We start from the raw sequence: 18,587 nt of genomic DNA, 5'->3' as shown, positions 1-18,587 counted from the left end.
ATGCTTTCCAGTGACCCCGCCTACTTTGTTCGCCCTCACAGGCACACACCCAGCTCCACAAGTTTCCGCAACCGTCGGGGGACGAAGTCCTTACTTGGCCACACATTTGGGGTGGGGGCCTTCCTCTTCAAGGACCACTCGGGGAGGAAGAGATTCCCCTACTCCCCCGACTCTCCACTACCACCTCCTAAGGGGCGGGGCTCCGACTCTAGGTTACCAGGCCAGGCAAAGTGAATACCCAATTAACAAGGGATCCCCGAAGGCAGCCTGACCAATCGCGGCCAGCGAGCCAAGAGGTCCAAATGTGACGTCACATGTGATTAAATTGGCGCGTCACCTTGACGTCAGCCGCTCACCTCGGACGTCCCGTCCCGGGAGCAAAACTCCAGCGACTTTGGGCCCCGCCCCCGTGAGAGTGGAGGACGGCCAATGAAGGAGGTTCTGTGAGGAAACAAGGCCAATGAGACGAGCCCGGGGCGGGGCGCGGGCCGGAGGGTGGGGCGGGTGGCGGCGGTGGCAGCCGGAGGTCTGGCTGCGCGCAGTATATGACAGTACGTCAGCAGCGGGATGGCCGTAGCTGTGGCGGCGGCTGCAGAAGCCCTAGCAGCCGCGGCCGCAGTGGAGGCTAGAGCCCGAGCGGCGTCGGCGTCCGCACCCCTGGGAGTTTAAGATGGCGGCAGGGGGGGCGGCGGGCCTGCGGGAGGAGCAGCGTTATGGGCTGTCGTGCGGACGGCTGGGACAAGACAACATCACCGTACTGCATGTGAAGCTCACCGAGACGGCGATCCGGGCGCTCGAGACCTACCAGAGCCACAAGGTGAGCGGGTCGGCCGGCCAACCGGCAGGGCTGAGGAAGCGAGAGGGCGCCCGTCGCCTCCCGGTGGCGCCACCCTGGGCTCCGAGCAACCGGCGCGGGGCCGCGGAGCAGTGGCTCGCCTCAGCTGCCGTCAGCGTCCGCGGCGGCAGGCTGGGCAGGGCCGGGTAGGGTCGCTGACGCCGCCGTCCCGGGTCGGCCGAGAGCCGGAGCGTTGGGAGACGGGCAGGCGGGCGGCCCCTGGCGGCAGGGCCGAGGCAGCCGCAGCCTCGGCTCGGCTGCGCGGCTGCTGCGGGACTTTCCGACGGCGCCCGCGGGTTTCCTGGCGTTTTCTGTCCCATTGAGGAAGGGAAGCACCAGAGAGACAAGGGAGATGACTACGCTGTCTGTGGCGGGGGAGGGGGAGCGGGTGCGGCGTACCAGTAACGAACTCCGAAGTACGGAGGGCATAAGCCGTCCGCGTTTGGGTGTTAACACAAAAACACCGCGGATCCGCAGAGACTCGGACACAGCAGCTCCGCATATGGAGATGGGACACACCTTGTACTCGCAAGGACTTGAGGACACAAACACACCCTGAGGGAGGGGGCACACCACGTAGTCCCAAAGGACGGGACACGACACCCCGCCTACGGGGGGTAAAGGGAAGTCACACCTTGCACTCCCAGGAACTCGGGGACACGGGCGCTTCGCCTTCCCAAAGAAGGACCAACGCCGTGTACGAGGGAGCCACACACACACAGCGCTCACCCAGGAACAAGACAAAGGTTCGCGGAGGCTCTTCGTACCCAAAAGACACGCTGGTGTCGGGTTGACTCCCGGCGATAGGAACGTGGATCGAGGGTGAGGGTGGGGGAAAGGTACCTTGTACCCTGGGCAGAGACCCCTGTCTCGCTCCCCACACCGCGTTGGGTAGAGATACCCGTTTACACACGGAACTCGAGTACAGCTAAGGTTCACGTAGCCGCACACACACACCGCAATTGGGGAGTACAAACCAGAAACGCGTTTTCTTGTTAGGGCGGAGGGGGAAAAGTGGGAGAGAGACACGGAAAAGACGTGCCACAACCCAGGGTGCATAGGGAAGCCGTTTATGGGCATGCAGTACTGTGTGTGGATGTATAAAAGGAAGGATATACGATATGAGAGATGGATAACATTTAGTCTGAGGGGAGGGACAATCGGAGGGAAATGGAACCCACAGGGCATACTGACAAATAGCCCACTCCATACCAAGGAAACCTGCTTCAGTTAACTGAAACAGGCACAGAGGGCCAGAGGGATACCCGGACGCATATAGTTGTTCAGATAAAAGTGGAGAACAGAATTAACATCTGTTGAGCTCCCACTAAATACATAGAAGGAATACACAGAAGGAATTTGGAAAGCAGAGCTTTTGGAAGCAGAACTGCAAGGGAGGTGTGAACCCTGTGGTTCAGTGGGAGCTTGTGAAGCTGGCCAAGGGGACACTCATCTTCAGAGAAGCCCCCTACACATGGGTGCATGCAGGGGGAAGCACACAGTTGTGAACAGCTTGGGAAGTACATGAACTCTTGGTAGTATAGGTGTGAACAGTAGAGACTCAGAGGTGAGCTTGCTCAGGAAGGCACTGACAGAACTGAGTGGTTACATGGATGTACACTTCAGGGCCCATGTGTTATCCACCAGAGAAGTGTATGGTGAAAAACACTCAGACTGAGGAGGGGAGGGAAGGGTGCATGTAGGGGGTGGGGTGGCGGGGGGGGGGGAACTTTCTACACACTGTGAAATCCTAGGGAAAAAGAGTCTCATTTGTGGCTGGGAAGATAGCTGCAGCCAGTAATAGGAATGCAAGGAGATATAAGAAATACAAAACTGCCTATGTCAATAACTGCTTCCAGACTGGTATACCTGTAAGGAAAGACCAGCAACTAGCATGGAGTGGGAGGCCCATATGGGGGGAAGCCAGATAGGCGAGCAGAGGGACAGAGGCAGACAATGGAGAGAAACTCAGCCCTGCAAGATGGAGAGATAAGCTTGCCAGTTCCAAAGGGAGGGCGTGGGAAGGAACGGCACTGGGAAGAAGGTAGGTCAGGGGTGTAAAGAGAAAAACACATAGGCTGAAGAGGAAGAAGCCAGCAGGAGAAGGCCAACTTCCAGTCAAAAAAAAAGACTGACACATAGAGGGTAGGGAGATTCATCTATGAGGACAGTAGGCCACCATCCACCTTGGGGGAACAATAGGGAAATTGTACATTTGATTACAGCAAGATTGACAGACTCTGTACACTTGGTAGGGAAGAGGTGGATGAGGAGAGCGACACCAGGAAGGGATGGTGCTCAGCAATGTGAGGTGCCAGAGGCTTCCAGTGTTCAATGATCTGCATGACTGCTGGGGCCCAGGAAGGGAGTGTTTTTTCTACCTTCATTTCTGCCTCGTACACCTTAGTGTTTACATGCATGGGATTAAGGTTGGAGTCCTTTGACTCCAGAAACCCTCACATTTATATACCAGTGTCTTCCAAGAAACAGGAAATCAAAAATTCTCTCGGGACCCACCACTTAGTTCTTGATTTTTTTTTTCTTTTTACTTTTTATAGCCAAAGGCATGGAAGTCAATTACTTTTTCTGCTGCTAACTACTTCAATTGCCATTTACTATTGCTCTCTTTTTTCCATCTCTGTGCATGCAGATTAATGGGTCTGATCAATATGTACAGGAGCAGAGAAGGGAGACGGAGAACACTTTTTCAAGTCCTTCCACCTTTCTGAGGTTAGAGCCAGGCAGATTGAGTTAGTCCTGGTAATCCTTTTCTCCTGAAGGGCTGGTGGTGGAAGCAGTGGCATGCAAGGAGAGGGGGAAGAAATAAACTGACTTGGCCTTTGCAATTGGACACTGCCTTGTTTCTGACTTAACCAGCTTCTGTCCAAGGCCTCACTGTCATTTCAGCTACAAATACTTTGTAAGGGGCTTGGAAAAGCAGGAATCGGGGTAAGAATGTTAATCCCAGGTGGTTGAAAAGTGGGAAGAGACTGAAGATAAAGAAATGAGGGACCCTTCAGGTGACTACACTGTTGGTACTTACTGCAGGATCCTCTGGTGTGTTCAGCCAGGTCTCCTACAAATGTGTTCTCATGACCTTCCTCCACGCTAGGCCAGACCAGGGCTCCCCCATCAGGGAGTTGCTGGCAGTAGGCATCTGGCTGGACTTTTATCTAACAGTAGGAGGATAAATTACTTGGTCTTTATACCTTACATCCATATCAGAAGTGGAGCTCCTGACTCGAAATTGTAGCAGCTGTTTCGAAATATGTTAACACTTGTTGGCTAAGTGGGAAGTTGTTTCTGGTGATCAAGCCAATTCCTTCTGGGGGGAAAATTGCTTTCATTTTCATATAAAACTGTGCCCACCATTTTTGTGCTCAGATAGGAGGATGCTCAGTGCTTGACAAGTGGCCTCCAAGTGGCTTTGGCCTGTGCAAGGTTATGACTATTAGTCCTCCTCTTCTAATGACTTTCCAAGAGCCAGAAATTTCAACAATTTCCTAAATTAAGCATCAGAAAGTTATTTTTATCCAAATTATTTTGCACACTAGATTTACTCTTATAAATTAAACCACTTGACCTAAGACTTCAGGGAAGTAAATTCATGGATTTTAGTAAACTATGATTTAAGCAGAATACAGAAGTTCTTTAGATATAATTGAATTGAATAAGTATACGAAATTGTTAGGGTGCATGGAAACAATCTTCGATTGGGAACAATTCCTCACTGTTTCAAAAGACAATCAAATGTAATTGACTATCATTATTCAAGTTATCTATTTTTAGAGAAATGAAAAATGCTAACTTGAGAATCTTTCAAAACAGGGACTGGAGTCGGGGAGAGAGACACTGAATCTAGCGATGGGAGTTTTAGTTGGAGTAAATACCTCCTAGAAGTTGTTTTCCACTAAGTGTGAAACAGTTTCAAAATGATTGTTTATTTAAAAATGTTAAAAAGAAAGAAAATTTAGGCATACTAATACAGATATCTAGGATATATTGCAAAGGTACTTTTTTTTAACTGTAGATTGTTTTAAGTGAGAGGAAAGTTACTAAATAAAGTCACATATTACCACTTTATAATCATTCTAAATTGATGTTTCTGATTACATGGTTTGTGTAAGCACTACATATTTTAAGTGGACATATATTATTGTAATTACATATTTCTCCAAAATGTATCCTAAAACTGCATTTAGAATTAAAATCCCAAATTTTAAATATATTTTAGCTAATTCAGTAATGTGTAGCTGTCATATGCTGACATTTATAGTAACAAAAATCTTATCAAAATATTCTTATCAGATTCTGTCATTGCTGAGCCTGTCAGTTTATTTTTTAAAAATGTTTATTCAAAATTTCAAAGATGGTGGCTCAAATAATATCATCATGTTTACCTAACTATTACATAAAAAGTCTTGCATAGATGTTTTTGGGGGCAAGGGTTCTTCATGCTTTGTGCTTAAAGATAAGAAAGCAGAAGTGTTTGAGGAGGATTCTGTTAACACAGTCTCTTGTCAACTCTAATTATTGGCTTTAAAAGAATTTTCCTTCTTTGGTAAGTGTCTTCTAGGAAAATGATAGTGCTTTGAAAATGTGTACAAATACACTTACATTTAATTTTGCATGAGGAACTCAGTCTCTCTCAGTATTACCAGATATTATTATTGCCAGTCAAAGCATAAAGTCTAATTCAAATCTCCAAAGTTACTGTCCTTCACAATTGCTCCCTTTAGATCAAGCATTACTTGATCTTTTAAAATCACTAATTCTATAGGTCATGAGGTAGGTGATTTTCTCTCCTAGCCTATCTTTCTACCAGGTGAAATTTTTAGCATTTGATTCATTGTGATTTAAGGCACAGAAAAAACTTATACCTTCTTCCTTATTCATTTTTCTTCCTGTCCTCAAACAGTTTTGAGTATGTGTGTATGTATTCAGTAATCTTCCTTATAAATATAGAAGACGCTGTTCTTAAAGCACTGCTCAAGCATCCAGAACTGCCAGCACAAACTGCCACTGCCATTGGACATGTTTATTAACTAAAACAAAGAGGTTTGCATTATCAGATACCTCTTCTTGCACTTTTATGTGTAGCCAGATTTTATTTTAAGACGTTAATCTGGGCACCTGGGTGGCTCAGTAAATTAAGCGTCCGACTTCAGTTCAAGTCATGATCTCACAGTTTCTGAGTTTCCAGTCCCTCATTGGGCTCTGACAGCTCACAGCTTGGAGCCTGCTTTACATTCTGTGTCTGCCTCTCTCCTTGCCCCTCCCCTACTCACACTCTTGTCTCTCAAAAAAAAAAAAAAAAAAAAAAAGTTAAGGGCTGGGTGGCTCAGTTGGCTAAGCTTCCAACTTCTGCTCAGGTCAGGATCTCACAGTTCGTGAGTTTGAGCCAGCATCTCGCTCTGTGCTGATAGCTCAGAGACTGGAGCCTGATTTAGATTCTGTGTCTCCCTCTCTCTCTGTACTTCCCCCCTACCCCCCCACCCCACCCCCACGCGCGCGCGCGCGCGCTCTCTCTCTCTCTCTCTCTCTCTCAAAAAAACATTAAAAAGAAAAAAAAGATTTAAAAAAAAAAGTTAATCTTACTTTTAACTTAGACCCATCTTCAGGATAAACTTGATTTTAAAGTGCTTTTTATCCAGTAAAGTCAAATTTGTACCTCATGTTCCGGTGTTTAAAACATTTATTCAAATGATCAGGTACTCAGTGCAAAGAAGGGTGCTCTTCCCTGTGGAAAGCAGTAGCCAGATTGCCTAAAATGATAGACAGGGAACTTTGGCACCAGAATTGGGAGGAGAAAGAAAGAACATATGTGAAGGATTGGAACATGTTCAAGAAAAGAGTTTAAAAGGAAAGGGGTGTAGAATTCTTGGAATGATTTACAGGAAAGCTTATGGAAGACAATCACCAGATCCAGCCTTTCCATTTGTTCCATTTGCACTTCTAAAAAAACTATGAAAGCTATGCTCATAATGCTTACTAGGTAATTTGTGATTAAATCAGGAAAATTTGAATTTCAGCCTAACCAATGCTAGGTCATTTTTAACAATTTGCAGTGACCACAGAGTGGCTCAGGAGCCTGGCACTGGTGTCCAGTCAATGTATTTGCCCACTTGGGACAAATGTATTTAGAGTATTTGAGAAGATGTTCCTAAAATGTGATGATATGGGCATTTCTGCATTTAAAATCAACTAAGTTTTAGAATAAAGAAAACAGTGTGTATATAACCCCACATTTGACTCTCTTGCTTACCTCAGATCCATACTACATTTTCCATGACTTAATGCAAAAATGTAGAAAAGCAGGTCTGGAGTACAATACAGTAAATTAATGGCTTATCTCCACAGCCAAGTTGAAGCTGAAAAAAAAAAAAAAGATATAACTCAGGTCAAATTTACCAAGGAGAATTGCTCTTTCTTTTCTTTTGCTCCCTCCCTTCCTTCAAATTTATCTACCCATCTATAATTTCTGTCATGGCATTATGGCCCTTGAGAGCCATGTGAAACCTGTAGGAAAAACTGGTTTAAGAGCCTCCACAATACTTTGCCAGCAAAGGCCAAACTAGCATTTCCATGGCTGGCAGTTTAATATAGGACATAAAAAGAGAGAATCTTATTAATTAGGCTATATGCTCCTTAAAGATTCATGAGTCCTATTAAGCACCTTGAATTGAACTCTACAGTCAGAGCATTTGACTACCAGTTATATAGTAACCAGATTGTTAGACAAATGGGCTAAGTTTTTCTTATTGATGATCTTACATATTATTAGTCTAAAAAACATCCTCAGGTCTTAAAGGATTTTAGCAAGGCAGGGACTAGATGAGGGACCATATCTCCAGCAGAGGGAATGACACAGGCAAAGAAAGGACAGCAGTAGAAAAGCTAGGGTAGGGTGTGAGAGTCCCAAGGAATACTGTGTTCCACTTAACCCGAAGTTAATATAGGAGAAAAATATAGTTGGATTTAAGAGAGGAAAGGGAGATTGGAGCAGGTTAAATTTTATTCTGTCAACACTAACGAGACACTGAGTAGAAATCTAAAGTGTTTTGAAGGTGTGTTTTAGGATTATTCTGTCCTCAGTGTTACATGATGAATATAAAATGAATCAGGAAGGAAATAGACAAATTAGGAGGAATTATGTGGTCCAGGTGAGAGATGATTGGAGTCTAAAGTAGGATGCTTGTGGGAGACATTAGAGATGAATTGAATCTATAGACTTTTAACATATTTTAAAGAAATAGGATTGAATTGAGATTTCTAGCCATCATCACCAGAAGTATTCTTAGTAGAAAAAGGAGAAATCAGAAGCAGTTGGGACAGTGGGTTGGTCACAGGGGCCATAAATATGATGAGTACCATTTTAGTGAACATTCATTCAGTCTCTTGTTTGTTGACCAAGAGACTTAGATTTGATTAGGTGTTTTATATTTGAGAAGTATATTTGGGGGTTTGAGGCTAGACTAGAACAATGCCATATTGTTTGTATGTCTCCTATAAACTCTGACATTTGGATGGAAATTTGGATGACAATGGGATTGGTGATATTCGGGAGGAAAGTGAAAGTATTAATTGGAAGAAATTTTGGTTTTGAGAAGGGATTTTTTTGTTTATAATTTTGTATTTATATTTTGTTTGCATTTCCTTTATTTAATAACCTTCTCTATTAATTGCACTTAGACAATCATCAAGCACAGATAATATGAAAATAGAATTTGATTATAACCTGAAGATCAGACCTTCTCTGGTTTCTGTCCTTAGTGATTATTGAAACATTAAGAAACTGTGTATAAAGTACCTGGATTTACTTTTCAATCATCATTTTGAAATGATTCTGAAAGCCTTGAGTCAGTGTCTTCACTTCTTTCAGATTGTCTCCATTTCTGTTTTGGTGCTTTGATGCTCTTCTTTTTTGTTGTTGTTGTCATTGTGGAAAAACAAAACAAAAAATAATCCTTACTACATAAAGCTTTCCTTATACCTATACATTGTAATGGATTAGGTGTGGGTGCTTAGTTCATGGTTCATGGAGGTAATCTTGTCTAGAGGACTTTTCCCCTCAACAGTGAGCTTATTCAAAGGTGAAGCCAGGCTTAAACTTTTGATAAGATTCACTGAGATACTTCAGGATCTAGATAGGCTTATCTGGAAAGTTAAGTGTTAAGCATATTTAAAAAAACTTTTTTAATGTTTATTTTTGTTTTTGAGAGAGAGAGATACAGAGTACAAGCAGGGGATGGGCAGAGAGAGAGGGAGACACAGAATCCAAAGAAGGCTCCAGGCTCTGAGCTGTCAGCACAGAGCCGGACTTGGGGCTCGAACTCACAAACCACGAGATCATGACTTGAGCCAAAGTCGGAAGCTCAACCCACTGAGCCACCCAGGCACCCCCAAGTGTTAGCCTATTTTAAAATAACTTGTACTTAGTATCATTGTTTTTTGGTTTCCATTATCAGAAACCATGATGTCTCAGAGAAACAGAAAATACATCCATATAGTAGAAACTTAGTTGAGTGTCTTAAGTTTTTTTTAATAAAAGATTAAGAGATAGGAGTCAGAATTATAATTACCAAATTTTTTTTATTCATTTAGCAAACACTTTAAATTTTAAGTCGTGCCAGGCACACAACTACACAGTGAGGATATAAAGCCAATTAAGTCCTTGATGGTCCTTGCCTTCAAGAAAGTGCTTGTGCTTTAGTAGAAACAGACAGACATGTGAAAAAATAACTGCAATAAAGTCTGTGTTCAAGGGGACACCTAAAGAGAGAAGGATGATGTTTAAGGATGTATCTGAAAAGCAGTGTCTGCTCCTTTACCTCCCATCACTTTGGGTTGTCTCCACCACACCTGTAAGATTACACCTGACTAGGTCCCTTGTTGCTCAGATCAGTCAGTGGACATCTCTCTGTTCTTCCCTTACCTGACCTCAGCAGCATTCCATCCTGTTAACCACTCCTTCCTGTTATGAAACTGATTTGCCGCCCTGCCCATTCTTAGTCTCAGCTGGCCATCCCCTGTTTGACTGGTCTTTGAATGTTGGAGATCCCAGCTTCCTCCTCTTTATCAATGTAGTTTCCTGGTTTCAAGCCTTCTTAGGGCTCCCTTTGTTTTGGATGTTTTATTTGGGTGTTTTGGATGGTTTATAAATTTCTAGTACTTTAAAAATAATCTCAGTCTTCCCTCCCAAGTTTATTTTATTGCTTCTGCTTAGACTTAATGTTCTAGAGATCATGATCCCAAGGAAGAAATCTTCAGTTGCATTTATAGTCAGATTTGACACGTAAGCTTTTTATATAATCACAAAGCCTACATCAGACTTTCTTGGAAAAAGATAATGGGATATTATGCTTCAAGTATTGGTGTTTTAAAGGCTGGTTACAGTAACTAACTTTTTAACTGGTTCTTCAGTTTAGATTTGCCTTCTATGTTTCTTTAATAACTGTTTGAAATAGTAAAATATAAGATATATATTTTTAATTTGGCCTGCACCAGATAACTACAGTTTTCCAGAAGCTGTCTTTAAAGACAAGGATTGTGTTCACTAGTTTAGGTTTTGACCTCTTCTCATTACTGTTTTGACAATCCTTTTATATTTCATTCTTTTCAATGCTATAATGACCAGAAATAAATTATTCTTTATTGCACATGCACTTTAATCTTGTTCTTCCAGATCTGCAGAGAAGTTTCTCATATGTGTCAGGTTGGATTGACTCACCAAGCAAAATACTAGATTTTGTGAAGCCTGGTGACTCTTTTTTGGCATCTAATAAAATATTGGGGGCAAAGAAGGAGATAAAGTTTATTTAAGGTAGCTTTGGATTATCAGTAAATTTTACATTCATGGTATCTTTCTAAACATTACCAGCTTTTGACAAGTGCTAACTATATTGGATTTCTTCAGGGTCAAGTGTTTGATTTCCTGCACTGGTTCCTGCTTTAGCTCCAGTTTTCTTTCTTCTGTCCCCACGTAGATATATATATATTTTTTTAATTACAGTGGTTAAAATATAATTATTAGAGTCTTTGGTTTCTCTGTAAGGTGATGTTTTAAAGAACAGAATAAAATGACTTTCTAAATGAAAAAAAAAAAAGTTCTTAAAATGGTGTAGTACCTCTTTTAGGAAAGAAAAATTATCTTTTATATAAATTGTATCCCAGGAAAAATCACAAATACATTTTCTTATTTACTTGTATAAGTGACACCAAATTCAAGTACTTGGTATTTTCCTTAAGCTGTAGTACAAAACTAAAAATCTATCAATGCTTATCAGTTATTATCAGTTATTATCAATTCTTAATTCTCTAACTTTTAGATGTTTCACATTTTATGTAACCATTGTTATCAAGAAGTGGCAAGAGAGGCTACTGTATAAAGTGGTAGGTAAGAGCACATTTCTTAAATTGAGACTGGCCAGTATTTGAGTCCCAGGCCACTCACTAGCTATGTAACCTTTGGTAATTCATAGGACTTAACTGAGAATTGGAAATAATAGTATCTACCCCACAAAAGTATTCTTACAATTCCTGATGATGATAGTAAAAATGATTATAGTGACTGACACATTTTAAGCACTCAATAAACAGTAACTAAGTAGCTATAAGCAATTCCACTTAAAATAATCACTTGACACCATTTCTAGAAAGTTTTCTGGTTTGGGCAAAGTTCCGAAATTACATTTGACTTTTGAATCTTTTTGCACTATCTTTATCATGACTTATAATGCAGCTTAGGCACTCAGATAAATACCAAGTATTTAATAAATGTCTGTTGATTGCTAAAAAGTTGAAGTTAACTTTCAGTTAAGTCAGAGACCCACAATGGGTTCAGAAAGAAAGCTGGAGATGTTTCAAGTAGACATCTAACCCAGGGGAATAGAGTTAGGTCTCTATAATGTGTTTCTTAGAGAAATCACTCTTTTCTAGGCCCAGAATGCTATTTGTTATGTTTGCATATTCACAAAACCAACAGTGGTTGATAGAGTAAAAGTAGCCATAGATTTAGTTTGTCTATGTCAATAAGCAATATATAAAAAATGAAGAGATAGTTATAACAACTTTTATAGGATAAAAAACTTTGTTTTATGCAATCCAAAAAACCTTAGCTTTATTCCTTCTCTCCCACCCTCTAAGTATCATGTCAGAAATGAATATTGTGCAGCAAATTAAGGTTCCTTAATAAAATTACTTAGGAAATTACATATTACTGTTATAGTCCTGATATATTGTGAGGAATAGTTTCTGGATATAAATGGGCATAGATTTCTTTGGTCATAGAGAAGTTTTTGTTTCACTAGAATTGGCTTGTAATGGGCAGATGTCAAGAGTATAACCAAACTTCTGAGCATTTTAGTGTTGCCTACACTCTAGTCTATGCTTAAGAACGTCCTACATTTCCTATGAAGTACAGAAGATTAATTCAAGGGGCTGTAAAAACAGTCAAACAACTACGAGTTTAACAAAACCTTTTGACTACAAAACACCACCTTTATGAGATTGTTGAACCATTTGTCTAAAGGAGTTTCCCTAGCCAGTTTCAGTCTATGTTGTTTCTTGACTGAGTGAAGATACCAGATCACTTTCTTACTTATAGCTCAACCACTATTCAATTAAACTCTAGAGTTACTTGATTTTCAAATGAGCTACTTGGTGTATATATCTAATAAAAGCTAAAAATCAAAAGTTGAAGCCCTTATTGAAACTCATTTGTAATGGGAATGTACTTAGTAAGTTAAACATTTATTTTAAAACATGCCTTATCACCTGTAATTGCTTTATCTTTTAAAACAGAATTGAGGTCATGTTTGTGCAGTTAAACTTAGGCTAAAGAACACTTAGAAAAACTAACATGCATGAGACTTTTACTTATAATGGTATTGAATTTTAGAATTTATTCCTGGTAGCTATCCCATTAACACAAGTGGTCAGATGCATACATAATAAGTGGTATAAAGTTCTAACTATCTCCTCTTGTTGCATTTTCAAAGCATTCAAGAGCTAGTAACATCTGGTAACTTAGTAGCATCTTCTTGTCTAAAATCAGGATTAAAATCAATAATGCATTGGCCTTTCTTTTATGTATTTTTCTCCTCTGGGTTGTTGGATAATCTTAAATGAATTTTTCAGTAACAGTGACCTTAGTTTGTCCTGTTTGGGTAAGCACCCATAACTATCCCATAGATGAGGGTTTTATTACTTTTTAAATGAAAAATGATAACACATATTTATATATGTTCCTTTATTATACATGTTCCTTATGGCAAAAAAAATATTATCGGTTAGTTTTTATTCAGAAACTGAAGTTTGGGGGTGCCTGAGTGGCTCAGTCAGTTGAGCGTCCGACTTCGGCTCAGGTCATGATCTCGCAGTTTGTGAGTTCGAGCCCCATGGTTGGGCTCTGTGCTGACAGCTCAGAGCCTGTTTCGGATTCTGTGTCTCCCTCTCTCTCTGCCCCTCCCCCTGCTCATGCTCTGTCTCTCTCTCAAAAATAAATAAACATTAAAAAAAAAAAAAAAGAAACTGAAGTTTGGAAATTTTAATGATTTTATGAAATTCATTTTCCTTGGAAACAAAATGCCAGAACTGAATGAGCATTTAAGAATTTTTAGATGTTCGGCACTGGAAGGTAACCTGTTAACAGAGACAAGAGAAGGAAAGGAAAGTGTTCTGTATTTAGGATTCAGAGGACTGGCTTTGAAGTCCAGCTTTGCTAATCACTAGGTTGGTGTCCATGGGTAATGCCCTTTACCTGTTAGAGACTCATTTATCTCCCTCTGAAATGGGTAACAAAGATATTTTCTTACCACCCAGGGCTGATTTTAGGAGGCTCACTTGAGACAATGGTTATAAAAATTGCCCAACACATTACAAAACTAAACGAAAGTTATCATTTCTGTTGAGGAATCATGCAATACAGATACAACTATAAGTATGTCAGGAGGTTAGGTTCTAAATTCAAGTCCTGAAACAAAAACTGGTTAAAGTCAAAATTACTCTTGAAAGTTCCCAAATGGATGTAAAGTGTGATTGTATTGTCTATATAATCATGAATAGTAACCTGTAAAATATATCTGTATAGTAGTATACTGCTATAAAGTAGTATAAAAGGAACATGGCCAAAATGATTTTACAATAGATTTTTTTTTTTTTAGCTGAGCATAATGTAAATACATATAAGTTAAATATGTGTTAGACTCCTCTGTATCATAACAACCAGGAGTAAAGCAGCCTATGAAAATAATACACCCCCCAATGTTTTGGAACCCTACTAGGCACAGGCATCTGGAAAAACAACAGCTTATGAGAGTTAGCTCAAAGTGGGCATATTTCAGAGTTAGCAAAATGGTGGCATCAGTGTTTGGTTTGAATGGGAAAGGTTTAACATTTTAAAATTTGAATCCTTTCTGAGATGGGCATTTATTCCCCCGGTACTTGCCACTCCTTGTTGCATGACATTGTCTCTTCCACATTTATCTGCCTTGGGTCCTTAAATACATTTGAGTCTTTGATTCCTGATTTATCCAACGGAAGGCCTAGCTGAAACTTGAATGTTAAATACGTTATTACTATGGATTGACAAAACAGTGTTTGGGAAGGCATGCCATCTGGAAGGAAAGGAAGGAGGTAATAGAGGGGAAGAGGTGCCTGGCTGGCGTGCCCAGTGGAGCATGTGACTCTTGCTCTCCTGGTTGTAAGTTTGAGCCCCATGTTGGGTGTAGAGATTACTTAAAAATAAAATCTTAGAAAAAGAAAGAGAAAAGTGGCTGAGGCACAGTTGAGAGGAAGTGGAAGATGAAACTGGTTGGTCCTGTAGATGGAAAGGCTGTTTTCCAAGTGGAGGAGTTTGCTTTGCTTTGATAGAGCCCACTGAGAAGGAACCCACTGCAGCCTGTGTGCTATGCTGAGATGGTATCCCAGAGAGCTTCTGCTAGTTCTTTGAATGATGGGCAGCATTTGGAAGGAATTGAAGGAAGGCCTTTATCTAGGTGTTCAGTGGTAGGGACCTGAAACAGTCCAGGGGTTTTCAAAGCAGAGACTAAGAGCCTAATATGAGGCAATTTGGGGCTGACTGGCCAGAGATGATTATTCAGAGCCCTGAAGCCACTTTTGCTTCATTTTCCTTTGGTGCCTGATATTCAAGCTTTCAGCACATTTTATCATTCTTCCTTGGGAAAGTCTGCTCATTCCACCATCTCGTTTGCTGTGGATGAAGTCATACTAATTTAGGCCTTTATCACCAGAGTATTTCTAAATAAAGCATCCCCTGGAACTGATGTCTAATCTTTTTCCCTAGCCTCAATCCATCTCTCTCCCTCTTTCTTACACATGACGGAAAGAGCTGCTTTCCCTGAAACACTTCTTTCAGCAACTCACTTTGTTATTCCAAAAATTAGAAGCCCCTCCAATTGTTTATCTTGTCAAAGGCAAGACTTAAAGACCATCCCTGAGGGAGTAATAGAGGAGATTAGGGCAGGGTTATTTCACAGGGTGATAAACCTTTTGAAATCCTGAGATCTGAAATTTAAATTACTGTCCTATTTATTCTGTAGTGTATAGAAGCTAAAACTGAAGACAAATTTTGAGGTCAAGGAAAGATTAGGCAGGTCCAATTCTCATCCTTTGTATTGTATTTCAAGTGTGAAAGAACTCTGTATACACACAGAGACCTGCCCTTTGCTCACACAATATCCATTCCTGTGTCCTTGCTTTTTTGTTGAGGACACTCCCTTTCCTTGAATTTGTTTTTTTCAAAATTGCTACTAAGATTCATCTTTTCCATAAGCTCTTTGTCTTTTCTAGTATTTCTTCTAACCCATATTCTTTTCTCCTTTTTTGAGAATTTTTAGTGGTACTTAACCTAGTATTTAATCATTCTCTCACATGTTCCCCAACTAAATTGTGAACTCTGGCATGAAGGAATGGGCCCTCATACTCTTGAATCTCCCATAGCAGATGTGTGTGGAGCACAAGGCAGTAGAAGAAAAAGAGCCTGGCAAAATAGGATTGAGTCCCGGGTTCTGGTGCCAATTTAGTTATTAATGAATGGGATGCAGGGCTGGTGGGGGATACGCCTTGACTGTATTATCTATGATTCAGAATTCTGTAATTCTAGCAGTGTATAGTGGCCTAATAGAATATGGGTGGGGTGAGGGAAAAGAGACTAGAAATTAAATTTAACGTTACGAACCCAGAGAACCAAAAAGATAGAAGTACCCTTGCCAGAAAAGTAGGAAACCGGTGCCATTTTGGTTGAGGGAGGGCTGGGGAAGGGAAGTTAGTTTGCCAGTGTTGCTGTTATTAAGAGTTTCTAATGCAAAATGTTCCTGGGCAGTGATAAGTACTAGGCTGTGGAGAGAAGAGAATTGAGGAATAGAGATTCAAAGTCATCGCCAAACAGGTGAGGTGAGCCTCCAGGAGGGAGAGTGGATCCAGAAAGCGGAAAGCAAAGAGTACTGCTTTTGAAATGAAAGACATGATAAAAGAACCAGGAGGACTGGTGTCTCTAAGTGTAAGGAAGTTGTGATCTCCAAAAGAGAAGTGAGCGATTTGAAAATTGAGAGAAGTTAGCATTTGTTTGACCAAGAAGAACTGATGACATTGATAGAGAATTTCAAATTCCAGTGGTGAGCTGAAGACAGCTTCTGGGTTGCAAAGAGTCAAGGAGGAAATTAAAACTAGCCTCACAGGAGTGCAGAAAAGCATTCCAGTAGAGAAACATACTGGTGACTTTGGATACAGGAAATCGTGCCTGAGACTACAGCAGATATTCACAATTACCGCATTTCTTCTAAATACACAACTCTATGATAAAATATTAAAGTTATGAGGAGGACAAAGCTCATAAAAAAAATTGTTCTAGAAATTATATTCTCCTGGTGAAAATCTTGTGAGAAAACTGGTCATCTGTTTGACCCTCAAGTAGAAACTAACCTCTGGTAAATTGTGAGAACCTGGGAACCATAGTTCATTATCAAATACTTCAATTTTACATTTATAGCATCCTGTTAGAGTTTTATAAAGTTCTTCCAATTAGCTCTTCCCTCTCATTACCCCATTTAAAAACATATTTAGAAACTAAGCAAGATATGTTTTTTTAATGTAACATTGAGTTAGTGTAGCCATCATTTTTTGCCAAATTGTGTCAGTCATTTAAAAAAACCTGACTACACTGCCAAAATATACCTGTGGTTGTGTGATTCAGAGAAATGTCAACAGTGTGTGTGGTATTGTTCATTAAGGCATTTTAATATGATGATATGTAAACTAAGTATATAATGAAAAGATACTTTCACAGACTATAGCACTGACCAGATACACAGATTTAAAGTTTAAACATTTAGTTCTGTGACACAATAACCAAGGTTGACCTGTTTTTTTCTTATGTTTCTTTTAATAGAATTTAATTCCTTTTCGACCTTCAATTCAGTTCCAAGGGCTCCAAGGGGTGAGTACTCTTACTGATGTAGCAAGAAAATCTAATATTCTTCTCACATACTATTATATTGAAACTCTTAAAATTTGTTTTCATTTGTGCCTCTAAATATAAGATCACTCATATTTTGTGAACTTCATGACTAAATGTAAATTTCTGACACCTTTAATACACTTGAATTATCTTTTCTTGATTTATTTAAAAAATAATTCAGAGACTTATTGAGAGTAGTTTTTTCCCCCCTAAATCATGAATAACAGGATTTTTTTTTTTACCTTGTTTCAAAGTATAACACATGAGTCAGTATTATGAGAAACGTTTTGTTTGTTTGTTTGTTTGTTTCTTTTACCACAATTGACCGAACATAAGAGGAATTAATTTCAGGCAAGTTCTGATTACATGATTGCTATTATTAGTGAACTTTTGCTATCTGTAGACTTAATTTCTTGGATTATACATACTAAGAAACAAAATGTACAAAGAAATTTGAGTTTTTCCAGTACACAGAATAAGCAAAGTACTGTGTCTTTTTTTTTTGTTGCATTTAAAAGCATAATAAACTCCTAATAAAATATATCTATGAATTTTATGTTTATGTTGGATGATAAACTTTACAGGAGTGTTATCAGTATTATTTTAAAGTTATTACTATTAATGTTTAATAATAAAGACTCAATCATCCATTCCCTTAAATTAATATGTGTTTCTGAATTTGTGTCTATATATTGACTATAGTATGGAGATTTGGAATATCTGTAAATGGATTTTAGAGCTGTGGAAAAAAAGTGCAAGCTGAGGGAGAGAGATCATATTCCTACATTTATAAATAGATTGTAGATCTACATTTGTGAATTTTTATTTGTCACAAAATGCAAAAACTCAATGTAAATACAGTCTTTCTAAACTTTATAACTTGAAAACATTTCAAGAGTCAAGAGATTAATTATATCATTCAATACCAGCTAAGAGTACTTCTAAGTAATGCTAACTTCAAGGAGGTGTTTGTGTGTGGACTTCAGAGCTTTGCTTCTACATGATAGCTTTACAATGAAGTCTTGTTTTTCTTTCTCTGCCTAGTAACTGAGTGTTCATGAATAGGATCCTAATTACTATTAGCATTCTTCTGAATTTTGTTTTATAGCTTCATAGGTGGTCTTTAGCACCTGCTGACTCTATTTTTGAGGTATTGGTTTTGGTTGTTTACTTAAGGCTTCTTAAGTTTTCTCACAAAATTTAATGGTATCACTAATATCTGAAAGGGTGTTCCAGAGGCAAGCCTCAGTCTGTGAGCCCTGGAGGGATCCAAGG

The 18,587-nt window shown here is 39.9% G+C and overlaps 1 protein-coding gene across 1 annotated transcript in view; it reads left to right on the top strand.

The window, feature by feature from the left end:
* The first annotated feature begins 485 nt into the window (after positions 1-485).
* Positions 486-18,587, top strand: part of ELL2 (elongation factor for RNA polymerase II 2) — a 70,151-nt gene continuing 52,049 nt past the window's right edge. Inside the window, exons 1-2 of the mRNA XM_042990472.1 lie at positions 486-817; positions 17,244-17,291. Of these exons, the coding sequence (XP_042846406.1) occupies positions 671-817; positions 17,244-17,291 (195 nt within the window). The 5' untranslated portion in view covers positions 486-670. The remainder of the gene's footprint in view (positions 818-17,243; positions 17,292-18,587) is intronic.

This window comes from Panthera tigris, chromosome A1 (assembly GCF_018350195.1).
Source record: "Panthera tigris isolate Pti1 chromosome A1, P.tigris_Pti1_mat1.1, whole genome shotgun sequence".
In the NCBI taxonomy this organism is placed as follows: domain Eukaryota; kingdom Metazoa; phylum Chordata; class Mammalia; order Carnivora; family Felidae; genus Panthera; species Panthera tigris.
This window is presented reverse-complemented; position numbering and strand designations above follow the sequence as displayed.